This window comes from Alosa alosa, chromosome 21, assembly GCF_017589495.1.
Source record: "Alosa alosa isolate M-15738 ecotype Scorff River chromosome 21, AALO_Geno_1.1, whole genome shotgun sequence".
Lineage (NCBI taxonomy): Eukaryota > Metazoa > Chordata > Actinopteri > Clupeiformes > Clupeidae > Alosa > Alosa alosa.
Window position 1 is genome coordinate 564,191 of NC_063209.1, and position 23,603 is coordinate 587,793.

Here is a 23,603-nt window from a genome sequence, read left to right on the forward strand (position 1 = left end):
GCAGGCGATCTGACAAGTGTGGACTGAAAAGCAAGGCTTTATATACAGGGCATGATGAGTGGTGAATGCAGTGCAGCTGGTAGGTAAACGAGGGTGAGGCAGAGCAGAGCAGGAACAGGTGGAGGTCATCAGACTTCAATCAGCTGGCGTGTTACCAGGCAGAGAGAGATGCTCATGACAGAACCCCCCCCCCCCCTAAGGACGGCCCCAGAAGTCCCCAAGAGTGACACCACGTCGGGAGGGCGGAGGGGAGCGGTGGAGGGCTAGAATTCCTAGCGGTCCGTGAACATCCTCATCCTCGGAGGGAGCTGGAGGGTCGTGGACAGAAGGAGGACAGGTACCGAGACAGGGTCAGGGTCAGACACAGGACAGGAAGCCGGGCGGGCAGGGCGGTTAGGGACCCCTCTGGGGCCCCCCACGGATTGCAGGTTGATCAGGATGCAGGCGGTGGAAGTCGGCGATGAGTGTCCGGTCCACAATCCGACTGGCTGGCACCCAGGTTCTCTCCTCAGGTCCATAGCCCTCCCAGTCGGCCGAGATACTGGAGGCCCCTACCTGCCGTCTGGACGAAGCAGGCGTCGAAGGGTGTACACCAGCCCACCGTCAACGAGGCGAGGAGGAGGAGGAGGAAGCGGCTTGACTTTCGAAACATGGAAAGTAGGGTGCACCCTCATGGAGGTTGGCAACTGGAGCCGGACTGCGTTGGGCTGATGACCCTCTGGATAGGAACGGGCCGTGGAATCGAGGTGCCAGTTTACGCGATTCCACCCGCAGTGGGAGATCCTTGGCTGACAGCCACCTTCACAGCCAACACGGTGGCGGGTGCAGCGATCTTGGCGGTTAGCCCCAGTGGCATAGCTGACAGCTGACTTGAGTAGCGTGGCACGAGCTTGTGACCAGATGCGGCGGCAACGGCGGGCATAAAAAGAGGGCAGGCGGGCAGGACACATCTCCTTCCTGGCTGGGGAACAGGGGGGGCTGGTAGCCATACACACACTGGAAAGGTGACATACCAGTGGCAGAGCAGGTGAGGGAGTTGTGAGCATACTCTATCCACATCAGTTGTTGTGCCCAAGCCTGGGGTTTCTTGAAAACCATGCACCAGCGCCTTCTCCAGCTCCTGGTTTGCCCGGGCCGGATTGACCATTGGACTGGGGGTGGAACCCAGAGGTGAGACTCACTGTGGCCCCTAGAAGGCGGCAGAACTCCTTCCAGAATGTAGAGGTGAATTGCGGACCTCGGTCAGAGACAACATCCCTGGGCAGCCCGTGTAGAGGCCGGAAGACATGATCAAGAAACAGCCTGGGCAGTCTCTCTGGCAGATGGCAGTTTAGGGAGGGGAATGAAGTGTGCCATCTTGCTGAACCGGGTCAACCACAGTGAGAATGACCGTCATCCCACCTGATGGTGGGGAGGCCAGTTACAAAGTCCAAGGAGGCGTGGGACCAGGGTGTGTGTGGGCACAGGCAAGGGCTGGAGTAAACCAGCGGGGGCCAGTGGAGGACTTGTTCTGGTTGCAGGTGGGGCAGGCATCGACGGAATTCTCGGACATCCCTTCTCAAAGAAGACCACCAGAAGCTGCGCAAGGCAAGGATGGCAGGTGCTGAGGGAGCCCGGGTGGCAGGCAAGGAGTTGTGTCCCCACTGTATGACCCGGGACCTCAAATTCTCTGGGACGAAGAGACGACCGTCTGGGCATGCACTGGGACTGGGATGGTCACGGAGGGCCTCTTGAATTTCCTCCCTCGATATCCCAGGTCAGGGCAGCTACGCCGCAGGGATGGGGCAGAATTGATGCAGGTTCCTGGGAAGGGGCGTCATCCTTATGAAACTGGCCGGTGAGAGGCGTCGGCTTGTGTTCGAGAACCTGGGCGGTATGACAGGGTGAAGTTGAATCTGGTGAAAAACAAGGCCCAGCGGGACTGTCTGGGGTTAAGACGTTTGGCATTGGGCGGATGTATTCGAGGTTTTGTGATCGGTCCAGACCAGGAACGGAACGGTGGACCCCTCCAGCCAGTGACGCCACTCCTCCAGGGCAAGCTTGACAGCCAACAGCTCACGGTTTCCAACATCATAATTGCGCTCTGCAGGTGAAAGCCGGCGAGAGAAAAATGCACAGGGGTGCAACTTGTTGTCTTCCTCTGCCCGTTGAGAGAGTATGGCCCCGACTCTCCCCGTCTGAGGCATCCACCTCGACAACGAACTGCCGGTCTGAATCCGGCATCTGGAGGATGGGGGCAGTGGTGAACCGGGCCTTGAGGGTATGAAAGGCTGTGTTGGCCTAAAAAAAAAAAAAAAAGGGGTGTTTGATGCTGGTCAGAGCTGTGAGGGGAGCGGCGACGGGCTGTAGTTCGGATGAATTTCGGTAGAAATTGGCAAAACCGAGGAATTGCTGCAACCGCCCTATTCCCCTCGAACTGGCCAGGAGGTAACTGCCGGTGACCTTTGCGGGGTCCATCTGGATATTGCCTTCAGCGTATGATGTATCCCAGGAATGACACAGTCTGAGCATGGAACTTCGCATTTCTCGCTTTGACATAAAGAGAGTTCTCCAGGAGCCGTCGAAGAACCAGCTGGACATGACGGGTGTGTTTCGGACAAGTTCTGGAGAAAATTAAGATGTCGTCCAGGTACACGGTAAGACGAATTTATTCAGCATGTCCCGCAGCACATCATTCACCAGCGCTGGAATACCGGGCTAAGCGAGAGAGGCCAAATGGCATTACCAGGTACTCATAATGGCCGGTGTGGGTGTTGAATGCAGTCTTCCACTTTCGTCACCCTCCCTTACTGACTAGGTGGTAAAGCATTTCTAAGGTCCAGTTTGGTGAAAATAGTGGATCCCTGGAGCAACTCAAAAGCAGAGGTGAGTAAAGGCAGAGGGCACCTGTTCTTCACTGTGACATCATTCAGACCTCGAAATCAATGCAGGCTAAGAGAACCATCTTTCTTTCCCCACAAAGAAGAACCCGCACCAGCAGGAGAGGAAGACGCGGATGAGTCCAGCTGCCAGGGAGTCCCTGATCTGTCTCCATAGTTTTTTTTCTTTCAGGAGGGATAGTGAGTAGAGGTGACCTTTGGGTGGGCAGTCCCAGGGAGGAGATCAATGGCACAGTCGTGACGGACGGTGTGGGGGCAGATGTGGCTTTGGTCTTGTTGGAACACCTCTCGGGCCATGGTAACATTAGAAATGTCGGGGCAGTGCTGGGGGTACTGAGCCGGGGGGGCAGGCAGGCACGCAAACAGGTCAGGTGGCAGGCATTTCCCCCACTCTTTCCACAGTTCCCGAGGCCCAATCGAGGTGAGGATTGTGGAGACGGAGCCAAGGGTAGCCCAGGATTAGGGTTGGCCTGGAGAGCTGAGCAGGTGGAAGCGGATGGTCTCGGTGGTTTCCTGACACCATCATTGAGATGGGGGCTGTGATGCTGGTAACTGTGCCACCACGTGACCGGCCCAGGGCCCGGGCTGGAACAGGGAGTGGACAAGCAATGGCTTTCCAAGCCCAGCTGACGAGAATCCTGTGTGTCAATAATGTTTGCTTCTGCACCAGAGTCCACCAGGGCTGCCAGGGTGGGGGTGGAATCCAGACAGGTGAAGACAGACTTGGATGAGGGGTTTACGGCTGATGGAGGGCTGGGGTGTTCATTGAGCTCATCCGATTCCTCCTCACATCTGGTGAGCTCCGGCTTTTGCTGGACAGGTGGCGACTGATGACCATCACCACCACAGTACAGGCACAAGTTGGAGGTGATGCGTCAGCTGGCTCTGCAGGGGTTAAAGGGAGGCACGACCCGTCTCCATCGGGTTCAGACTGGTCCGGCTGGCTAGATGGTGTGGCAGGCAGACAGAAGGGCAGCTGGGACACTCGTGGTGCTGGTGGATGGACTCTGGCCTCTCTCTCTCACGGCGGGCCTGGATCCTGGGGTCGATCAGGACAGCCAGAGCAATGGCTTCATCAAGAGTGGGGGGTTGATCATGGGAAACCAGCTCGTCCCTTTATGTAGTCCGGGCCAGGCTGTGGAGGAAGGCAACCACCAATGCTTCCATGTTCCAGGAGCTCCACTTTGCCACAGTTCGAAAGTCAATGGAGTAATCCGCAACAGTCCTTCTGCCTTGGCGAATACTCATCAGGGTCCGAAGATGCCCTCGGCTGTTGTGGATTCCAAATCGAATACCTTGAGCATCTCCTCTGCTAATAGGTTGAAGGTTGCACATGCTGGGGTCTGGCGGAACCTCGCCGCTTCCCCAGAGTCGAGCCTCGGCCCCGCCAGGTGAGTGATCACGAACGACCCTGCGCCCCTTCAGTGGCAAAAGTCCTGGGTTGCAGGGGTAAACTGGACACGGCAGCTCGTCAGGACGCATGCAGTACCTGGGTTGGGTCAGCCCTGAACCTCTCTGGATTGCCGATCCTGGGTTCTGGGGCTCCGCAGCCACGGCAGCAGTGGACTGGGCAGGAGACTCGGTGCTGGGCCGGTGAGCAGGCTGGCTGGGGCTGGGCCCGGTGGGAGCAGGCAGAGGAGAAAGGTTGGTGAGAAGTTGAATGATCATTGCAAGTTGTTGCTGTTGCTGCTGGAACTGCTGACGCTGTTGGTAGACTTGAAGTAGGGAGGCAATGTCAGCAGTGTTATGGTTTACCTCTCTCTGTCTCTTCCAGGCGTTGCATGTACTGTCAGACACCAAACAGGACGAGGACCACAAAAGCGTCCACGCTCAAAAGTTTATTTAAGGGTTGGGGGTTAAGGGGTTTCAGGGGTTCCGGGGGGTACAGGGAGTTCCAAGAGTTCCAGGTGTGTTCCCAGTAGCCGAACAGCAATGGCAGGAGCTGGATGATCCGGGAAGTCCTAGGGGAAACACACACACAACAGCAATTGAAACAAGCAGCAGTACAGTCAAGGACTAGGCGGTATTCAAGAGAAGAGGGACGGAAGGCAGGTCAAGATTACCGGGCTGGAGAACACAGAAGTAGTCGGCTGGTCCGGGATCATGAGGCAAAGAGTCAGGAGTTTTCCAAAACAGGCAGGTAACTGGTGCTGGTTGGCAGACGATCTGACAAGTGTGGACTGAAAAGCAAGGCTTTATATACAGGGCATGATGAGTGGTGAATGCAGTGCAGCTGGTAAACGAGGGTGAGGCAGAGCAGAGCAGGAACAGGTGGAGGTCATCAGACTTCAATCAGCTGCGTTACCAGGCAGAGAGAGAGCTCATGACAGAACCCCCCTAAGGGACGGGCCCCAGAAGTCCCCAAGAGTGACACCACGCCGGGAGGGGCTACGAGGGGAGCCGGTGGAGGGCTAGAATTCCTAGCGGTCCGAAAAGAACATCCTCATCCTCGGAGGGGAGCTGGAGGTCGACAGAAGACGGGACAGGTACCGAGACAGGGTCAGGGTCAGGCACAGGACAGGAAGCCGGGCGGGCAGGACGGTTAGGGACCCCTCTGGGGCCCCCCTCGGATTGCAGGTTGATCAGGATGCAGACGGTGGAAGTCGGCGATGAGTGTCCGTCCACAATCCGACTGGCTGGCACCCAGGTTCTCTCCCTCAGGTCCATAGCCCTCCCAGTCGACGAGATACTGAGGCCCCTACCGCCTGGACCCAGCAGGCGCCCGAAGGGTGTACACCAGCCCACCGCCAACGAGGGCGCAGGAGGAGGAGAGGAGGAAGCGCACGGGACCAGCGGGCTTTCGCGCCGGCTTGACTTTCAAACATGGAAAGTAGGGTGCACCCTCATGGAGGTTGGCAACTGGAGCCGACTGCGGTTGGGCTGATGACCCTCCTGAATAGGGAACGGCCGAGGAATCGAGGTGCCAGTTTACGCTGATTCCACCAAGAGTGGGAGATCCTTGGCTGACAGCCACACCTTCTGGGCAACACGTAGGCGGGTGCCGGATCTTTCGGTTAGCCCCAGTGGCATAGCTGACAGCTGACTTGAGTAGATGCGGGCACGAAGCTTGTGACCAGGTACGACGGCAACGGCGGGCATAGGGCGAGGGCAGACGGGCAGGACACATCTCCTTCCTGGCTGGGGAACAGGGGGGCTGGTAGCCATACACACACTGGAAAGGTGACATACAGTGGCAGAGCAGGTGAGGAGTTGTGAGCATACTCTATCCACATCAGTTGTTGTGCCCAAGCCTGGGGTTTCCATGAAAACCATGCACCGCAGCGCCTTCTCCAGCTCCTGGTTTGCCCGCCGATTGACCATTGGACTGGGGTGGAACCCAGAGGTGAGACTCCACTGTGGCCCCTAGAAGACGGCAGAACTCCTTCCAGAATGTAGAGGTGAATTATGACCTCGGGTCAGAGACAACATCCCTGGGCAGCCCGTGTAGACGGAAGACATGATCAAGAACAGCCTGGGCAGTCTCTCTGGCAGATGGCAGTTTAGGGAGGGGGAATGAAGTGTGCCATCTTGCTGAACCGTCAACCACAGTGAGAATGACCGGCCATCCCACCTGATGGTGGGAGGCCAGTTACAAAGTCCAAGGAGACGTGGGACCAGGGTCGTGGGGCACAGGCAAGGGCTGAGTAAAACCAGCGGGGGCCGAAAGGGAGGACTTGTTCTGATTGCAGGTGGGGCAGGCACGGACGACTCTCGGACATCCTTCTCAAAGAAGACCACCAGAAGCGCCAAGCAAGGAGATGGCAGGTGCGGGCGGAGCCCGGTGGCAGGCAAGGAGTTGTGTCCCCACTGTATGACCCGGGACCTCAAATTCTCTGGGACGAAGAGACGACCGCCTGGGCATGCACTGGGACTGGGATGGTCACGAGGGCCTCTTTGAATTTCCTCCTCGATATCCCAGGTCAGGGCAGCTACGACGCAGGGATCGGGCAGAATTGATGCAGGTTCCTGGGAAGGGGCGCCATCCTTATGAAACTGACGTAGAGAGCGCCCGCTTGGTTTCCGAGAACCTGGACGGTATGACAGGGTGAAGTTGAATCTGGTGAAAACAAGGCCCAGCGGGACTGTCTGGGGGCAAGACGCTGCGCATTGGGATGTATTCGAGGTTTTTGTGATCGGGTCCAGACCAGGAACGAACGGGTGGACCCTCCAGCCAGTGACGCCACCCTCCAGGGCAAGCTTGACAGCCAACAGCTCACGGTTTCCAACATCATAATTGCGCCTGCAGGTGAAAGCCGGCGAGAAAAATGCACAGGGGTGCAACTTGTTGTCTTCCTCTGCCCGCTGAGAGAGTATGGCCCCACTTCACGCCTGAGGCATCCACCTCGACAACGAACTGCCGGTCTGAATCCGCATCTGGAGGATGGGGGCAGTGGTGAACCGGCCTTGAGGGTATGAAAGGCTGTGTTGGCCTCTGGGGTCCAGAAAAAGGGGTGTTTGATGCTGGTCAGAGCTGTGAGGGGAGCGGCGACGGAGCTGTAGTTCCGATGAATTTCCGGGTAGAAATTGGCAAAACCGAGGAATTGCTGCAACTTCGTCCTATTCCCCGAACTGGCCAGGAGGTAACTGCCGACCTTTATGGGTCCATCTGATATTGCCTTCAGCTTAATGGCGTATCCCAGGAATGACACAGTCTGAGCATGGAACTCGTGATTTCTCCGCTTTGACATAAAGAGAGTTCTCCAGGAGCCGCCGAAGAACCAGCTGGACATGACGGGTGTGTTCGACAGAGTTCTGGAGAAAATTAAGATGTCGCCCAGGTACACGAAGACTAATTTATTCAGCATGTCCCCGCAGCACATCATTCACCAGCCTGAATACCGGGCTGGGCTGGAGAGGCCAAAATGGCATTACCAGGTACTCATAATGGCCGGTGTGGGTGTTGAATGCAGTCTTCCACTGCCACCCTCCCTTACCTCGACTAGGTGGTAAGCATTTCTAAGGTCCAGTTTGGTGAAAATAGTGGATCCCTGGAGCAACTCAAAAGCAGAGGCGCAGTAAAGGCAGAGGGTACCTGTTCTTCACTGTGACATCATTCAGACCTCGATAATCAATGCAGGGGCTAAGAGAACCATCTTTTCTTTCCCCACAAAGAAGAACCCGCACCAGCAGGAGAGGAAGACGGGCGGATGAGTCCAGCTGCCAGGGAGTCCCTGATGTAATCCTCCATAGTTTTTCTTCAGGAGGGGATAGTGAGTAGAGGTGACCTTTGGGTGGGAGCAGTCCCAGGAGGAGATCAATGGCACAGTCGCATTTGACGGTGTGGGGCAGAGATGTGGCTTTGGTCTTGTTGAACACCTCTCGAGGCCATGGTAACATTAGAAATGTCGGGGCAGTGCTGGGGGTACTGAGCCGGGGCAGCGAGGCAGCACGCAAAACAGGTCAGGTGGCAGGCATTTCCCCACTCTTTCACAGTTCCGAGGCCCAATCGAGGTGAGGATTGTGGGACGGAGCCAAGGGTAGCCCAGGATTAGGGGTTGGCCTGGAGAGCTGAGCAGGTGGAAGCGGATGGTCTCGGTGGTTTCCTGACACCATCATTGAGATGGGGCTGTGATGCTGGTAACTGTGCCACCACGCGGACCGGCCCAGGGCCCGGCTGGAACAGGAGGGACAAGCCGGCGGCTTTCCAAGCCCAGCTGACGAGCAAGTCCTGTGTCAATAATGTTTGCTTCTGCACCAGAGTCCACCAGGGCTGCCAGGGTGTGGTGGAATCAGACAGGTGAAGACAGACTTGGATGAGGGTTTACGGCTGATGGAGGGCTGAATGTTCATTGAGCTCATCCGATTCCTCCTACATCTGGTGAGCCCGGGCTTTGCTGGACAGGTGGCGACTGATGACCATCACCACCACAGTACAGGCACAAGTTGAGGTGATGCGTCGCTGGCGCTCTGCAGGGGTTAGGAGGCACGGCCGATCTCCATCGGTTCAGACTGGTCCGCTGGCTAGATGGTGTGGCAGGTGCAGACAGAAGGGCAGTTGGGACACCTCCGGTGCTGGTGGATGGACTCTGGCCCTCTCTCACGACCCAAGGGGCCTGGATCCTGGGCGGTCGGCGCGGACAGCCAGAGCAATGGCTTCATCAAGAGTGGGGTTGATCATGGGAAACCAGCTCGTCCCTTTATGTAGTCCGGCCAGGCTGTGGAGGAAGGCATCCACCAATGCTTCCATGTTCCAGGAGCTCCGACTTGCCACAGTTCGAAAGTCAATGGAGTAATCCGCAACAGTCCTTCTGCCTTGGCGAATACTCATCAGGGTCCGAGATGCCTCGGCTGTTGTGGATTCCAAATCAATACCTTGAGCATCTCCTCTGCGAATAGGTTGAAGGTTGCACATGCTGGGGTCTGGCGCCGAACTCCGCCGTTCCCCAGAGTCGCGAGCTCGCCCGCCAGGTGAGTGATCACGAACCCGACCCTCGCCCCTTCAGTGGCAAAGTCCTGGGTTGCAGGGTAAACTGGACACGGCAGCTCGTCAGGAACGCCCGCATCCTGGGTTGGGTCGCGCTGAACCTCTCTGGATTGCCGATCCTGGGTTCTGGGGCTCCGCAGCCACGCAGCAGTGGACTGGGCAGGAGACTCCGGTGCTGGGCGGTGAGCAGGCTGGCTGGGGCTGGGCCGGTGGGAGCAGGCAGAGGAGAAAGGTTGGTGAGAAGTTGAATGATCATTGCAAGTTGTTGCTGTTGCTGCTGGAACTGCTGACGCTGTTGGTAGCCGGCTTGAAGTAGGGAGGCAATGTCAGCAGTGTTGCGGTTTACCTCTCTCTCTGTCTCTTCCAGGCGTTGCATGTACTGTCAGACACCAAACAGGACGAGGACCACAAAAGCGTCACGTTCAAAAGTTTATTTAAGGGTTGGGGGTTAAGGGGGTTTCAGGGGTTCCGGGGGTACAGGAGTTCCAAGAGTCTGCGTGTGTGTGTTCCCCCAGTAGCCGAACAGCAATGGCAGGAGCTGGATGATCCGGGAAGTCCTAGGGGAAACACACACACAACAGCAATTGAAACGAAGCAGCAGTACAGTCAAGGACTAGGCGGTATTCGTAGAAGAGGGACGGAAGGCAGGTCAAGATTACCGGGGCTGGAGAACACAGAAGTAGTCGAAATGGTCCGGGATCACAGGCAAAAGAGTCAGAGGCGTTTTCCAAAACAGGCAGGTAACTGGTGCTGGTTGGCAGACGATCTGACAAGTGTGGACTGAAAAGCAAGGCTTTATATACAGGGCATGATGAGTGGTGAATGCAGTGCAGCTGGTAAACGAGGGTGAGGCAGAGCAGAGCAGGAACAGGTGGAGGTCATCAGACTTCAATCAGCGCGTGTTACCAGGCAGAGAGAGAGCTCATGACAATATTAAATTAATAAATACATTTTAAGTAGCCGAGAGAGGGGGGGGGGGGTAGGGGGGCGATGGCCACTGATCTCAAAATAACCAAAAGCAGAAAAGTCACAGCCAAGGCTTTGGATTTCAACCAAATATTAAAAAAAACAGTCAACGTCACTCTGATTGGCTGAAGCAACACATCATGTAAACGCCACTCTGATTGGTCGAGGCAACACGTCAGACATTTGGCGCGATTCAGCGTGTTCGAAGCATTGAAATAACGGCTCTTCACATCAGGCTTTGGCGAAGTGTTCGAGGCACAGCAAGAAATAACGGCACAGCTTCAGCCTGCATTGCTGGTGATATAACCTAATGCTTTCCTCTAAATTGAAGGTAAGTTCGATAAGCCTAGAGAATTCTATGTCCATGTGTACTTATGTTAGGTAGTTTAGCCTTATATTGTCTTAAACTCCCAAGGCTGCTATGGTTAACGTTAACGCTTAGCAGCTTAATGGCAAGCATGCCTTAAAGACACACATTTTTGTTTTGCGTTAGCTTGCTGCACAGAAGTCTTGGTTCATGTTTAGTTTCAATGTTATTTTAGCTGGCCACGAGAGAACATGTCGTGTAATGTAAATGTAAACTGTTTGTAGCCTGCAAATTGGTTCGCATTTCTATGATTATCTTAGGTTGCTAACAGGGTAGGTCGAAAGCTAGCTAGTAGCTAGAGGCAGAGACGGTTGACTGTGTTCTAATGGATCTTTGCTAGCAGCTTGACTTTTTGAGCGGCAAACTTGTCACGCGCACATTAATAACTATGAAACACTTAAATAGGTGGTTTAGCAGATTCATAATTATGGACATTATATGGGGAATTTGGGCCACTAAACGACATGTAGAATCTTCCACAGGGAATTTGGGACTCTAAACTCCACCTATAAAGGTACAATTAACAGCGTGGCAGTTCTGACTGACTAGCTTGTTGCTAACTGGCGCCCGTCCGGCGTTCGTGTTCGTTAAGTTCATGTTGGTGTTCGGGCAACTTCGTCACATTTGGGTGGCAGCCATTTTAGCAGTAAGTTACGCTAAAGGAAGACACAGCGATTTACTAATGGGAAGGAACACATTTAGGTTTAGGCGTCAAGAGGATTTAAGAAAACAAATGGACCGTGGTTTGAGAATATGTGAGTTTTATCCCCCCCACGACGACGGGATGAACAAGAAGGCAACGGAGTGTTACTTAAATAAAATAAAGGTCATTGAATGCTGTAAATTGGCTTCTGTTCTGTGGGCTGTGTAACATTGAGTTTGCCTTCTGATGTTAAGCTCTAACTTACTACTGCCCATACAAACACTGTTGCAATTAGTCGACGAATCGACCATGAAAAAAATTAGTCAACGGCAATCAGTTTAGTGGACGAAGTCGCTTTACTATTGATTTATTTCTGGTCTCCCGTCTCAAACGGCTCGCTGTGATGTTGTTAACTCTGTCATTCACTCTTGAGAAGGGCAATGACTGTCTTTGGATGTTAAACAGGTTACTTAGACTTTGGCAGTCATGTTTTAAACACCGCCATGCACGCAAGTGTTAACGCGAAGCTGCATGTCTGCGTGCTTTCAGCGTGATTCATTATTAGGCAAAGCTAAGCCTAGGCTACGCTAGTCCAGACTCTGACTAATATAGTAATGTGGAAATTGCAATAAGTGAAGTGAAGACGGTGTCTCATGTGGACAACGCAACAGCGTGTCATTGATTTATTCATGCTCTTATGTGCCAGTAATTAACTTCACACCACACACTGGTTTCTGCTCCTTTTTGTTATATATCCATAGAGATCCTTTCCATGTTGGCCAACATTCGTGATTAGCTTACAGGTTGGACCTTACATATATTACATGTCAGTGGCGAAAAAGAGGTATATATGACTTAAGTCCATGAAAGTCTCTGGTCATATCCAATAGGCAGTAACCATGGTCAGGGTCATATAAACTCAAAGCCCATAATGTGCTTGTAAACTGTAGGCTATTACTGCAACACTTTACTGTTGTGCAAAGGGGAATGAAAACTTTAATGTGTTTAACCCTTTTTTTCTGTCTCTCGGGTTCTGTAAGGAGTGAGGTGACCTTCCCTTTTAGGAGATACAGTAAACCACCCAAACAAGGTACGTTTTGTGATCTCATCCTCGTTCCTTTTGTATAGGCCTCAATCCAAATTAATTTAGTTTTACTGTTTATTTGACGCCTGTGTTTACAGATGACTTTGAGAGTAAGACAGTGGCGGAAACGCCAAAGAGAACTGGATCAACTGCTACGTTATTCTGACAGTGATGGTGAACAAGAGGGCATTAAAAACGTCCCAAGTGTGCCTGGGACTCCAAGTAGTTGCAACAGTGATAATGTGCCTGGCACCCCAGATAGGGTAATGAGTGACAATGCTCTTGAGACATCAGATGACTTTGACACTGATGTGGACTACTGGTCTACTGACTTGGAACAGGAACCAAATGAAGCTGAAGTGACCAGCTTTGAAGACGAACTGAGACAGTGGGCCTTAGAGTACAAAGTGACACACAGAGCGCTTAATGGTTTGTTATCCATATTAAGAAAGCAAGGGCACCTATTGCCTGTGGATTGTCGGACACTCCTTGCTACACCGCAGCATAACACAACAGAGCCTAAATGTGGTGGTCAGTACAAGTACTACGGCTTAGAAAAGGGTATCTGCCGTTACTTAAGTCAGATGGAGAGTAATGATGTGCACCTCAGCGTAAACGTTGATGGCATCCCACTTTTCAGAAGTAGTGGTGTCCAATTCTGGCCAATACTGGTGAAGTGTGGCCATTTTGATCCATTCATTGTAGCCATGTTTAGTGGACAAAGTAAGCCAAATCCTCTTGAGAACTATTTAAAAGACTTTGTGTCTGAATACAAACATCTCAAGGACAATGGTATAGTTTTTAAAGGCCAGACTTACACTGTCAATATTGATGCTCTGATCTGTGATGCACCAGCAAGGGCATTTCTGAAATGTATTAAGGGTCATACTGCCTATGAGAGTTGTGAACGATGTTTAGTCAGAGGTACTTGTGTTGAGAGAAGAATAGTTTTCAGTGAACAGGTAAGCACTTCTCGAACAGATGATGGTTTCTCCAGAGTGGAGTACAGTAACCACCAAACTGGTATCAGCCCCTTCATTGCTGCTGGAATTCCTTGCGTTAGCTCATTTGTCTTGGATTATATGCACATTGTCTGCTTGGGAGTAGTTAGGCGCCTGTTAATTTACTTGACTCGAGGCCCAAAAGTCTGTCGTTTATCTGTGAGACAAAAGGATGACATTTCTCAAAAACTAGTTGCACTGAGAGGGAAGATGCCAAGTGAATTTGCTCGACAACCTCGGGGTTTGTGTGAAATTGATAGGTGGAAAGCCACTGAACTACGGCAGTTTTTGCTGTACACAGGTCCTGTGGTTTTGAAAAATGTGTTGTCCCCTGAAAAATACAAACATTTCTTGTCCTTGACCGTATCCATGTCGATAATGCTGGAGTCAGATGAGCGGATTCGAAATGCCTATCTCCAATATGCTCAAGAGCTAATCGAACATTTTGTCATGTGCTGTGCTGACCTGTATGGCAAGACCTTTCCTGTTTACAATGTACATGGACTAATTCATCTCCAAGAGGATGCCAGCCACTTCAACTGTCAAGTCAAGAAACATGTGAGGAGCGGGAGAAGTCCCTTAGAACAAGTAACCAGACGTTTGGCTGAAATCGAGCATTCAGAAGTGGACAATAGCCAGAGACACCCTAAAGTGTTTGCCTTTGTTAAAAATAAGGACAGTTGTTTTCTTTTGAGGGACAACAGCTTTGCTTTTGTTCGACAGAAAAATGCAGACGGGACTTTTGCTTGTGAAATTCTGCGCCAGCATCACACTTCACTATTATTTCACCAACCGTGTAGCTCTGGACTGCTGAACATAGTGTGCATAGGAAATGGTCATGTCAGGATGAAAAACGCACTACTGCAAGAAAGGGATCTGTTCCGGAAGGTGGCCTGCCTCCCACAAGAAGCTGGTGGTTTTGTCCTCATACCCCTTCGCCATGGTCGGGAACACGCATATTAAGGTTGAATTTTCTTATTCTTTTTGCTAAATTCCATCAGGCATCATCACAGCTAATCACCTGTTTCCATCCATTTGTTTTCTGTATCTTCCCCGGTGACTCCTGCATGTCCTTTCTCACCTCCCTGGGCTTCTCTCTGTCCTCCTGCCACAATATCCTACTCCCAATGTAACCCTCATCGCTCTTCCGTGCATGTCCAAACCCTCTCAACATTTTTGAACTTTGGACTAAAATGTTAAAAACTTAAAGTAACATGCATGTGCTTTTCTTTCCAGGTCATGTACACACGGGCTGTTTGGAGGGAGGGTACCCAAGAGGAGGAGGGTGTAGTTCCTGACATTTGGATCAACAGAGAAAAAAAGACCGTCAGATGGCCACGTAAAATGAGCGCAACAAATACTGAAAAAGCTATAAAGGACAAAATTAAACCCCAGGATGATTGGATGACATTTTCATTAATAAAGATAAAAATTACTTCAGGCAAGTGTTGTGTAGATGAATAGAAAATTCAATACATTTCAAAGTTGTTGAATATTTTGTTTGTTTGTTGTAAGATGAATCGTTTAACTCTTAGATAAGCGTCGTGAATGTGACACCTACAACTTGACCAGCCAGGCAGAGGAGGAGGAGGACAATGAGGTGATTAAATCAACGAGGAAGCGCACTAAAAAAGGAATCCCGGAGGATTTTGTTAGAAGTGGTATGTTTCTCAATCTGAAATACTTAATACTAAGGGTGTCACGATTTCGATTTTATTTCGAAATCGATCGAAATTACATCTCAATCTTGAACTTCGAACTTAAAAGTAGAATCGACGATGCAGCCACACCCCCAATGTCACGTCCAGCATGTATGCCAAGACGCACAAACACACATGCACGTGCTGAACTGCAGCGTCAACACTCCTCTAATTTTAGGCTGCAGCCAGTTAAAATATAGGCCTACACATCAACCTACCGAAATCAAAGCCCCTCTTGCTACTTTGAAATCACCGGTGTGGAAGTATTCGTTCATTCACGTCAATTAAAACTAACTTAGCCTACTCAACTTAGCAAGTGAAAAGATGGTCTAATTACAGTCCAAAGTTACTTTAAGGCTTAAAATGCACATTTACATATTCCATGAACACTAACCTTGGGTCTCTTCGGAATGTGCTGAAACAATCAAATTAACATTCTGTGTTGTTTCATTTCAAAATGTTCACGTCTCTGTTTTAGCCTAATGTTAGTTCTGTTATATTACAACCTCGCGGTTGGAACGGTTTTAAAGCGGTTTCAAAATAAAAGCCCCCCGAAAAAGAAAAGGAAAAGACTAAATAACATATAAGGAATGCATTAATAGTAATATTTGAAAAAGATCGAAAATCGAATCAAATCGTGACTTTAAAATCGAAAATTACATAGAATTGAGGATTTGGAGAATCGTGACACCCCTACTTAATACATTTGTAATATGAAATTGGTTGATACAAATTGGGCCTAAAATTTGAGACATTAATGTTTATTAAAAAAAATTGCAGGATTAACAGATTCGGATGAGGAGAGTGTCATGGGTAATTGTTTTCTCTTCCAGTTTCAAAATGAATTAAATTCTTTAAGATTATATATTTTTGGAGATTGATATGCTTAGTTTTACATTATTACCTCTGTATAGCCGTCAAGCTACCCACTTTCCCTACTGCACCAAGGAAGCTGCAGCCCATTGAGGACACAAACATGTTGCTCAATACTTGTGAGTACTGATGCCAACTTGAGAAGCTTGAAATGTGTCGTGTACAACATGAGTCACAGGCTCATTCATGTGTTTTAGCCCATGAAGATGGAGTGGAGAGTGGCCAAGTGGAGAGTGCGGACAGTCCCTGGGAGATGTCCACTCCTAGTGAGTATTTTTACCAGTGCTATGTTGGTAAATCATCCATCACACAAACAATTTTTTTTGTAGCATGTGCGACATATATGTCGCACTGTACAGCCCTGACACAATTTAAAACAGTTACTTTTGTATTTTGTCAGGCCTTCTGAAATGTATGAATATTCTGTGTTTTTCAGGATCTCGACATGCAGCGAGAGGTCATGCAAGGGATGGCTATCGCTCCAGGTAAAGAAGCAGGACAGGGCACAGCGTCAGTAGTGGCTGACTTCTAGTGGTTGGACCACCAGTAGTTTGTATAGTTTATAGGCTATAGTGTATAGTTTTATACAACCCCAAAACAGAAAAAGTTGGGACATTGTGTAAAACGTAAATAAAAATAGAATGTAATAATCTGCAAATCTCTTAAACTCATATTTAGTTGCAAATAGGACACAGACAACATATCAAATGTTGAAAATGACATTTGACTATTTTGTGGAAAATATATGCTAATTTTGAACTTGATACCAGCAACATGTTTCAAAAAAAGTTGGGACGGGGTAATATACCATATACCCTGGGGGAAGGGGCGGGGGTCACTCCGTGCTACACATATTTTCCTGCTTTTTTGACCTTTACCAATCACATCCCTGATGTTACTAGGTCTAGCAGTAGGTCCAGCGGTGGATCCAGCATCAGATCCTGGCACAGTGATTGTTGGCACACCTTCAGGTCCAGACATGATGGGTCACGGCACAGTGATGGTGCGAGGCACACAGTCTTCATATCACTGCCATATTTCTTTGTATAACCATATGTGACTAATAAATCAATCTTGTATCTTGTACAGTCAGGTCCAGACATGACGGGTCACGGCACAGGTCACAAGATGACCGATCCCGTGGTGATGCCCCCAGTCCTCCAGCCAGGCCCCGGCAAGATGACCGATCCCGTGGTGATGCCCCCAGGCCCCGGGAAGATGACCGATCCCGTGGTGATGCCCCCAGTCCCCGGGCCAGGTCCAGACAAGATGACCGATCCCGTGGTGATGCCCCCAGTCCTCCAGCCAGGCCCCGTCAAGATGACCGATCCCATGGTGATCCCCCCAGGCCCCGGCAAGATGACCGATCCCGTGGTGATGCCCCCAGGCCCCGGCAAGATAACCGATCCCGTGGTGATGCCCCCAGTCCCAGGTCCAGACATGACAGATTACGGCATGGTGATCTCAGCAGCCCTCCCTATGACAGGCATGGTGAGTTGCCGGCTGCATTCATATTACGCTCAATTAGGATTGTTTTGCTATTCAGGTGATGATCCTATCACCCAGGCTGCCTGTTCACATTACACAGTGCACACATGGTTTTGAACAAGAAATCATGTAATTTAGAATTCATTGGATGATAACTTTTAAAACAAATTTTTTTTGTTGTGCAGATGCAGTGACTGAGAGTGGGAGATGGGCCTTCCCATTGCCTTGGGATGGTAAGTATTGATCTGTTGGCAGTGGAGAAGACCCTTTTAATTGTACCACCTTCTCTCTTCCTTCACTGTTATCTCTGTCCACAGAAACTGCTTTTCAGTTATAGCCGTAGCTTGGTTTCCATCATGTCAGATGATGACATTTCTTTGGACTTTTGTTTCTTTCTTCAACACTGCTCTACTAACACTGAAGCTGATTACAAAAACAATTGTGAGCTAGCTAACCTTTTTGTTTTAATTGGAACATGGTTATAATCAATAAATGTGTTTATTTAATTCAGTATTCCAGAAACGAGTCCTGAGCCTACTGGTCGATGTCCGCAATCGCCTGAAGGAAACACAGCCTGCCTCTTCAGCTGTCCATATGGAGAAGATTGACACCATGGAGGACTTTGAGTTACAGGAGCAACGCCTCTCTGATGCACAGACCTTTGATACCCTAGTAGGTTTTACAAATCTCGAAGTAATGGATACTAGGGCTGTAACGATACAGCTCACGATTCGGTTTGTATCATGATTTTTGACCCACGGTTCGATACGAACCTCGATTTTTTTTGGGGGGGGCGGGTAGACATTTAATTAAATAACATTAGAAGACCAGAGTATTACTATAATATAATAATAAAAGTAATAATATAGAAGTATGCTGATATAAAAAATAATACAAGTAAAGTATAAAAATAATAATATAGTAGTATCCTGATATAAAAAGATTTTACTGAATGTCTGATATTTATGACCGCACACTTTATGCAGATTAGCCTAGGCCTACTATTTTTATTACAACTCTGCCTATTTAGTTCAGCTGTCTGGTTGAAGCCTGGAAATATTGTAAACAAAGTTGCATAGTTGGCTAGCTTATCATAGTGGACTGTTAGATTGGACTGTTCAGTTTCCCCATGTGTGTTTAAGTTTCAAGGTAATACTTGTTCTCCTTGGGACAGGCCCTTTTTCAGTCAACTTGAATGCAAATGTTTTAAACAAATATGTGCAGCATGCTATTGTTGCTAAGCGGATTTAATAGTAGGCTAATTTAGCTAGTCGTCTTTTATGCGTCCTTGCTTTCAGGATTGTGAATGTTTTATTTGGATTGTGTTGGCCGAGTTGCGCGTGTTCATTGACTAGGAGAGGGAGGGAGGGAGAGTGAGAGGGAGGGAGCGCGAGAGAGTGGGGCAAGGAGAGGGGGTTTACTTCTATACTGTTTGGTAAAGTTGAACACGAGAGGTATGAAATTATTATTTATTTATTTTTGGACAACGTAGGCTACCGGTAGGCTAAGTAAAGCGGGAGATGTGTGTTGCTTATGCGGCAGCGTAAGCTGCAAAGCACTGTGTGAAACACTAAAAAGGGTGTGTCTCGATTCTGCCTTTTTACACCACGACACAGTATCGTAGATATGAGTGTCGCGATTTCGGCTTCGAATCGCACGCATATCGTTACAGCCCTAATGGATACCTAGAATAATCCATACTGTTAGATTCCTCTGTGGAGTGTGTCAGTCAACTTTATTATGGACTTATTTCAACAGGTGCTGCAAATTTCAAGAATTGGTGGGCGGAACACCAAGGACTGTGCCCACAAAGTGTTGGACAGGTATCTACATGAGCATGTCAGAATAGGTGACATATTTATACAGTTCATTGTTCATTATACAGTGCTCATTAGTTTACACACCCATGCTAAAGTTGACTAAAAAGAGGAATAAAATTTGCCCCACATACACACATCACATACCCTTCGCCATACCTAGAAATTGACATTGGGTGCTTTCCATAAGATCATCTTTCAATGCAAATCAAACCAGCTATTAGGCTAACTGAAATAAAACCATGTCAATCTCTAGGTATGTTTAAGGGTATGTGATGTGTGCTATTTTAATTCCAATGGCCAAGGGACCTTTATCAGGATGCACAGTATGAAATAACTATACAAATCTGCCTGCCTCTATGGGAATTTAACATAGGGGTTGTATATGCCCCCTGTATTTTAAGAAAGAACATTTGTTTATTTACTATACATTATTCGTTCACAAAGAAAATTGGGGTTCTTAAAAGTTGGATTTGCATGGCATCAAGATCTATTTCCAAAAGATGATTTTTTTTTTTTTTTTTTTCCTCTTTTTAGTTAACTTTAACATGGGTGTGTACAGTTATGAGCTTAACTGTAGATCAGCTGTGGACAAGGAGATAAGTAGAGGGATAAAAGGACCACCCCCCTAGGGGACACTGATCAACTAGTGTAAAGGATTTATTGCATTTGTAATGTTATTCCTACATATATCCTTCACATTAATTTATTGAAATGTATTTTTTTTAGGCTCTTCATCAACAGCCTCATGGCCAAATTTAATTTGAAGGGCAAAGGGAAAAAGGAGAAACGTCCTTTAGAGGGAACAAAGGTTTATAGAGCAATACAAGGTAAGCCCAAGTTTCATGTGGGTCAGTCTTTATTTAAAAAAGCAATGCATAGTATGTAACAGAGTATGATCACATCCTATCACTCCCATTCAAAATGCCATTAGACCTGAAAATGACAATACGTAATATCTTAAGTGGCGCTTCCGTCATAATTGTGCTTTTAAACAAAAGTTTGACCTGAGTACATTCACAAAAAGAACCTAGGTTGCATTTTGGCGAGAGTTAAGATTTAAAGGATCTAAGCTTTCTCAAGAAGTACAGCTTTGTCCCTTCTTGTAGACAGCCTTAGTGTTACAGTTAATAGTTGCTTAGATAGTTTTTTTATTAATCCAGTATTGGTAGTGGATACTAGGGGTGTAACAGTTCATGTATTCGTATTGAACCGAAACGGTACGGGCGTCACGGTTCGGTGCATGAATTTACACGGAGAATACACGGTATAAATGAACATAAAACTCGTGTGCCGGATTAATTAATGTCATGCGCAATTACTGTTAAGTAGCGAGAGTTACGGGAGTTCTTTAGCGACACCTAACGCTAATCTGTAGCCTCGCCTTAGCTCTGAAGCTCTGATTGGCGCCTATGTTTTTTTGTCAGGTCGTTGGTCGAGTCAGTCTGTCAGAGATAGTAGCACTAAGGTGGCGACACACATTAGAGGATCCGCTGGTCTCTTCGCAGTTACAGTAGTACAGGCGAGAGAGTGGTGGATAAGAAACTGTGTGTCGGCGTTGTTCAGCAGTTGTTGGGTATGTGAGTGGAAATATATGCTACACATATTCGAAGCAATCACCCAGATTATGTAGGCTACCAATCACTGAAATGAGAAAACAAAAACTTCCCCTGCGCTTCACCAGCCTTTGGATACACATACAAATAGAGCCAAAACCTATGGCTTAAATTAAATGATTTCGTAATGACAGAAAGCTGTGTAAATCGCGTGGTAATTACCTTTATGTTGGGGTAACTTGTAACTTCTCACATGAGGAGCTGGTAGTGTTAAGTGCATAGACAGTAAGTGTCAACGCTAACCAGGCTAATAAACAAACAATGCTACGGTGAGTTAACGTCGAAGGGCAAAGTCATGTGACTTCTAGTTGTAGTCTGTTTATGAAATGAAAGGAGCAATTTCGTTTTTTAAAAGAAGGCAAAATGGTGTGATATTTTCAGTTAGTAGGCTAGATTATTACTGTACACACACTGAAAAATATTGAGGCAAATTGTAGACCCTTCCATATACAACTAAACACAGATGTTGAAGGTCTTGCTTAAGTGGATTTTTAAAAATCATTATTCTATGTAATTTGCACTTTCAGAAATAAGAGATGCTGTAGGCCTATTTTAAGTTTTATAGCTGATTGTCTTATTTTGTTTACAACTTACAGATGGAGTCTAGGTTCTTATTGTACTGTTTAGCCTACATCTTACACACTTCAGGCTGTTGCAGATAGCTCAGGGAAGAGACTGTGTGACACTAGGTGGTACAGCCTGATACATGCACAATAAAAAAAATTGCTTTCTGCATTTTTGGTTTTGCTTTTCCCTCCATTGTACCGAACTCGTACCGAACCGTGATGTCCGAACCGAGGTATGAACCGAACCGTGACTTCTGTGTACCGTTACACCCCTAGTGGAAACACAGGAAACATATTTTTGCTAACAAATTTGGGGACTTGGGTGTATGACTGCAGATTGCCTTTGGATAATCATTTGTCTTTTTCTGCTTGTGCAGAAGGGCTCATGAAATTCGATCCCACAGCCACCGAGGAGAACATCAAGGCGAACGTGTCCGAGCACCTCAAGCACGCGCCGCAAAGACGTGGAGGTGGAGGATTTACAACGCCCTGATAAGCCAGCCCCCTCACTCCATGCACGAAGACGGCCCTAAATGTGTTGTGGCGACAGAGGCGTGGACATTTAGTCAAGATTGTTTCCCTTTTCAAAAGTTATTTTCACACTGGAGCTACATAAGTCACACTGGAGCTACATAAGTCACTGGATGGCTCACATATATACACACACTCACTTACACAGGATTTTTGAAAGAGTTAAATTTAAAGAGTTCAATTCAATTAAAATCTTATTCATTCATAATAATTCTGCTTCAACTGTTATGCTTGATATGTCTGGTGCCCTTCTGATGCCATTCAGGGCCGTTTGTTTTTGAATAAAGATGGAAATGGGTATTGAATTGTGATTTATTTGTGTGTGCATGTTTATATCTTTAGTCTCATGTTTCCAGAGGGTGGAGGACATGTTTTCTGTGACAGTTAATTTTCTTTTAGTTTTGGCTCAGCAGCTAGTTTGAACTGGAATGCATTACACCTTTGTATGCTTCTCTTATCTGCTGCTGAAACAATCAAATGGAGTTTCTGGAAAATTATCTAGTCCCATTTCAGAAGGTGGCGTACTGTTACAGATAATTGTCCAAAAACTCCATTTGATTGTCTCAGCATTAGGTGTTAATTGGAGATTCACACAAAGGTGTAATCCATTCCCTGTTCAAACTAGCTGCTGAGCTAAACAAAGCTACAGGAAAATTAACTGGTACAGAAAACATGTCCCCCACCCTCTTGAAAGTTATAGAAGTAGTATAAAACAACGTCTAAATTTAGTCTCAATTTGATGTTGAAAAGACGTCTAAAACAACCACATTTGGACTATAAATAGCCCTTATATGGAGGTCCCACCGACGTGAACGTTAGATGTGCAGTGAACGTCAAAAAAAGACGTCATCTGGCGTTACAAAACAACCCCTTCAGTGGACCAAAATTGGACGTCCAAAAATGACATAGAAAAGACGTCACTCTGACGTCACATTGCACAGTGGAAAACGTCGGGTGGATCGTAATGCCAATTATGCTAATTGAACAGAAAGGTTGTTGAGAAAGGTGTTTTTATGATTAAGTTCAGTTTCACTTGCGCAGACGCATAGACATTGAATGAGCGCTCACGTTACTACCCCCCAATTGTAGGCTATGCATCTTTATTTAATCACACACAATTAAGGAATATCTCCTAATCTGGAAAATGTTACGTTTTTTCCGGCCACCGGTTCATTAATAGTCTACCATTCATTTGTGCCGCAAAATGATCAGACATGTGACAGAAGCATGGGCATAGCCTGTAACTTCGCTGATCCATGAATAGCAATCTCATCGGAGAGGAGGCCCTAACGCTGCAGATAACAGACAGAGAAAGGCACAGAACACAGTTGCATGTACAGTGTAGCCATGGGTCTGGTGAATATAGCCTACCGAATGCAGATGGCTACAAGCTCACGCTTTGCCTGGTCTAGACTAGAAGCTTATGTTTCTAAGAATGCACGTGGCAGCTCCAGAATCTTTGGTAGCAACCCCCAGTAAAACAAACGTGTTTGTCAGAGAAAAAAAAAAAACTGATCATAAAATGTATCGTTAAAAGGAACGATGGTGTTGTAGAAATGTAGCGGAGTAAAAGTACAGATAATTGCTGTAAAATGTAACCAAGTAAAAGTAAAAGTCAAAAGTATGCACTATAAATTTTACTTAAGTA

The 23,603-nt window shown here is 48.0% G+C and overlaps 1 protein-coding gene across 1 annotated transcript; it reads left to right on the top strand.

The window, feature by feature from the left end:
- The first annotated feature begins 12,242 nt into the window (after window positions 1–12,242).
- On the top strand, window positions 12,243–13,639 carry LOC125286792. Its single transcript, XM_048232069.1, has 3 exons — window positions 12,243–12,369; window positions 12,462–13,523; window positions 13,625–13,639. Exons 2-3 carry the CDS (start codon window positions 12,462–12,464, stop codon window positions 13,637–13,639), a joined length of 1,077 nt encoding a protein of 358 aa, XP_048088026.1. The 5' UTR covers window positions 12,243–12,369.
- Window positions 13,640–23,603: the final 9,964 nt, after the last annotated feature.

What these genes read in the sequence shown, in the direction of transcription:
- LOC125286792 (XM_048232069.1), top strand. Translation starts at nt 12,462, where the DNA reads ATGACTTTGAGAGTAAGACAGTGGCGGAAACGCCAAAGAGAACTGGAT.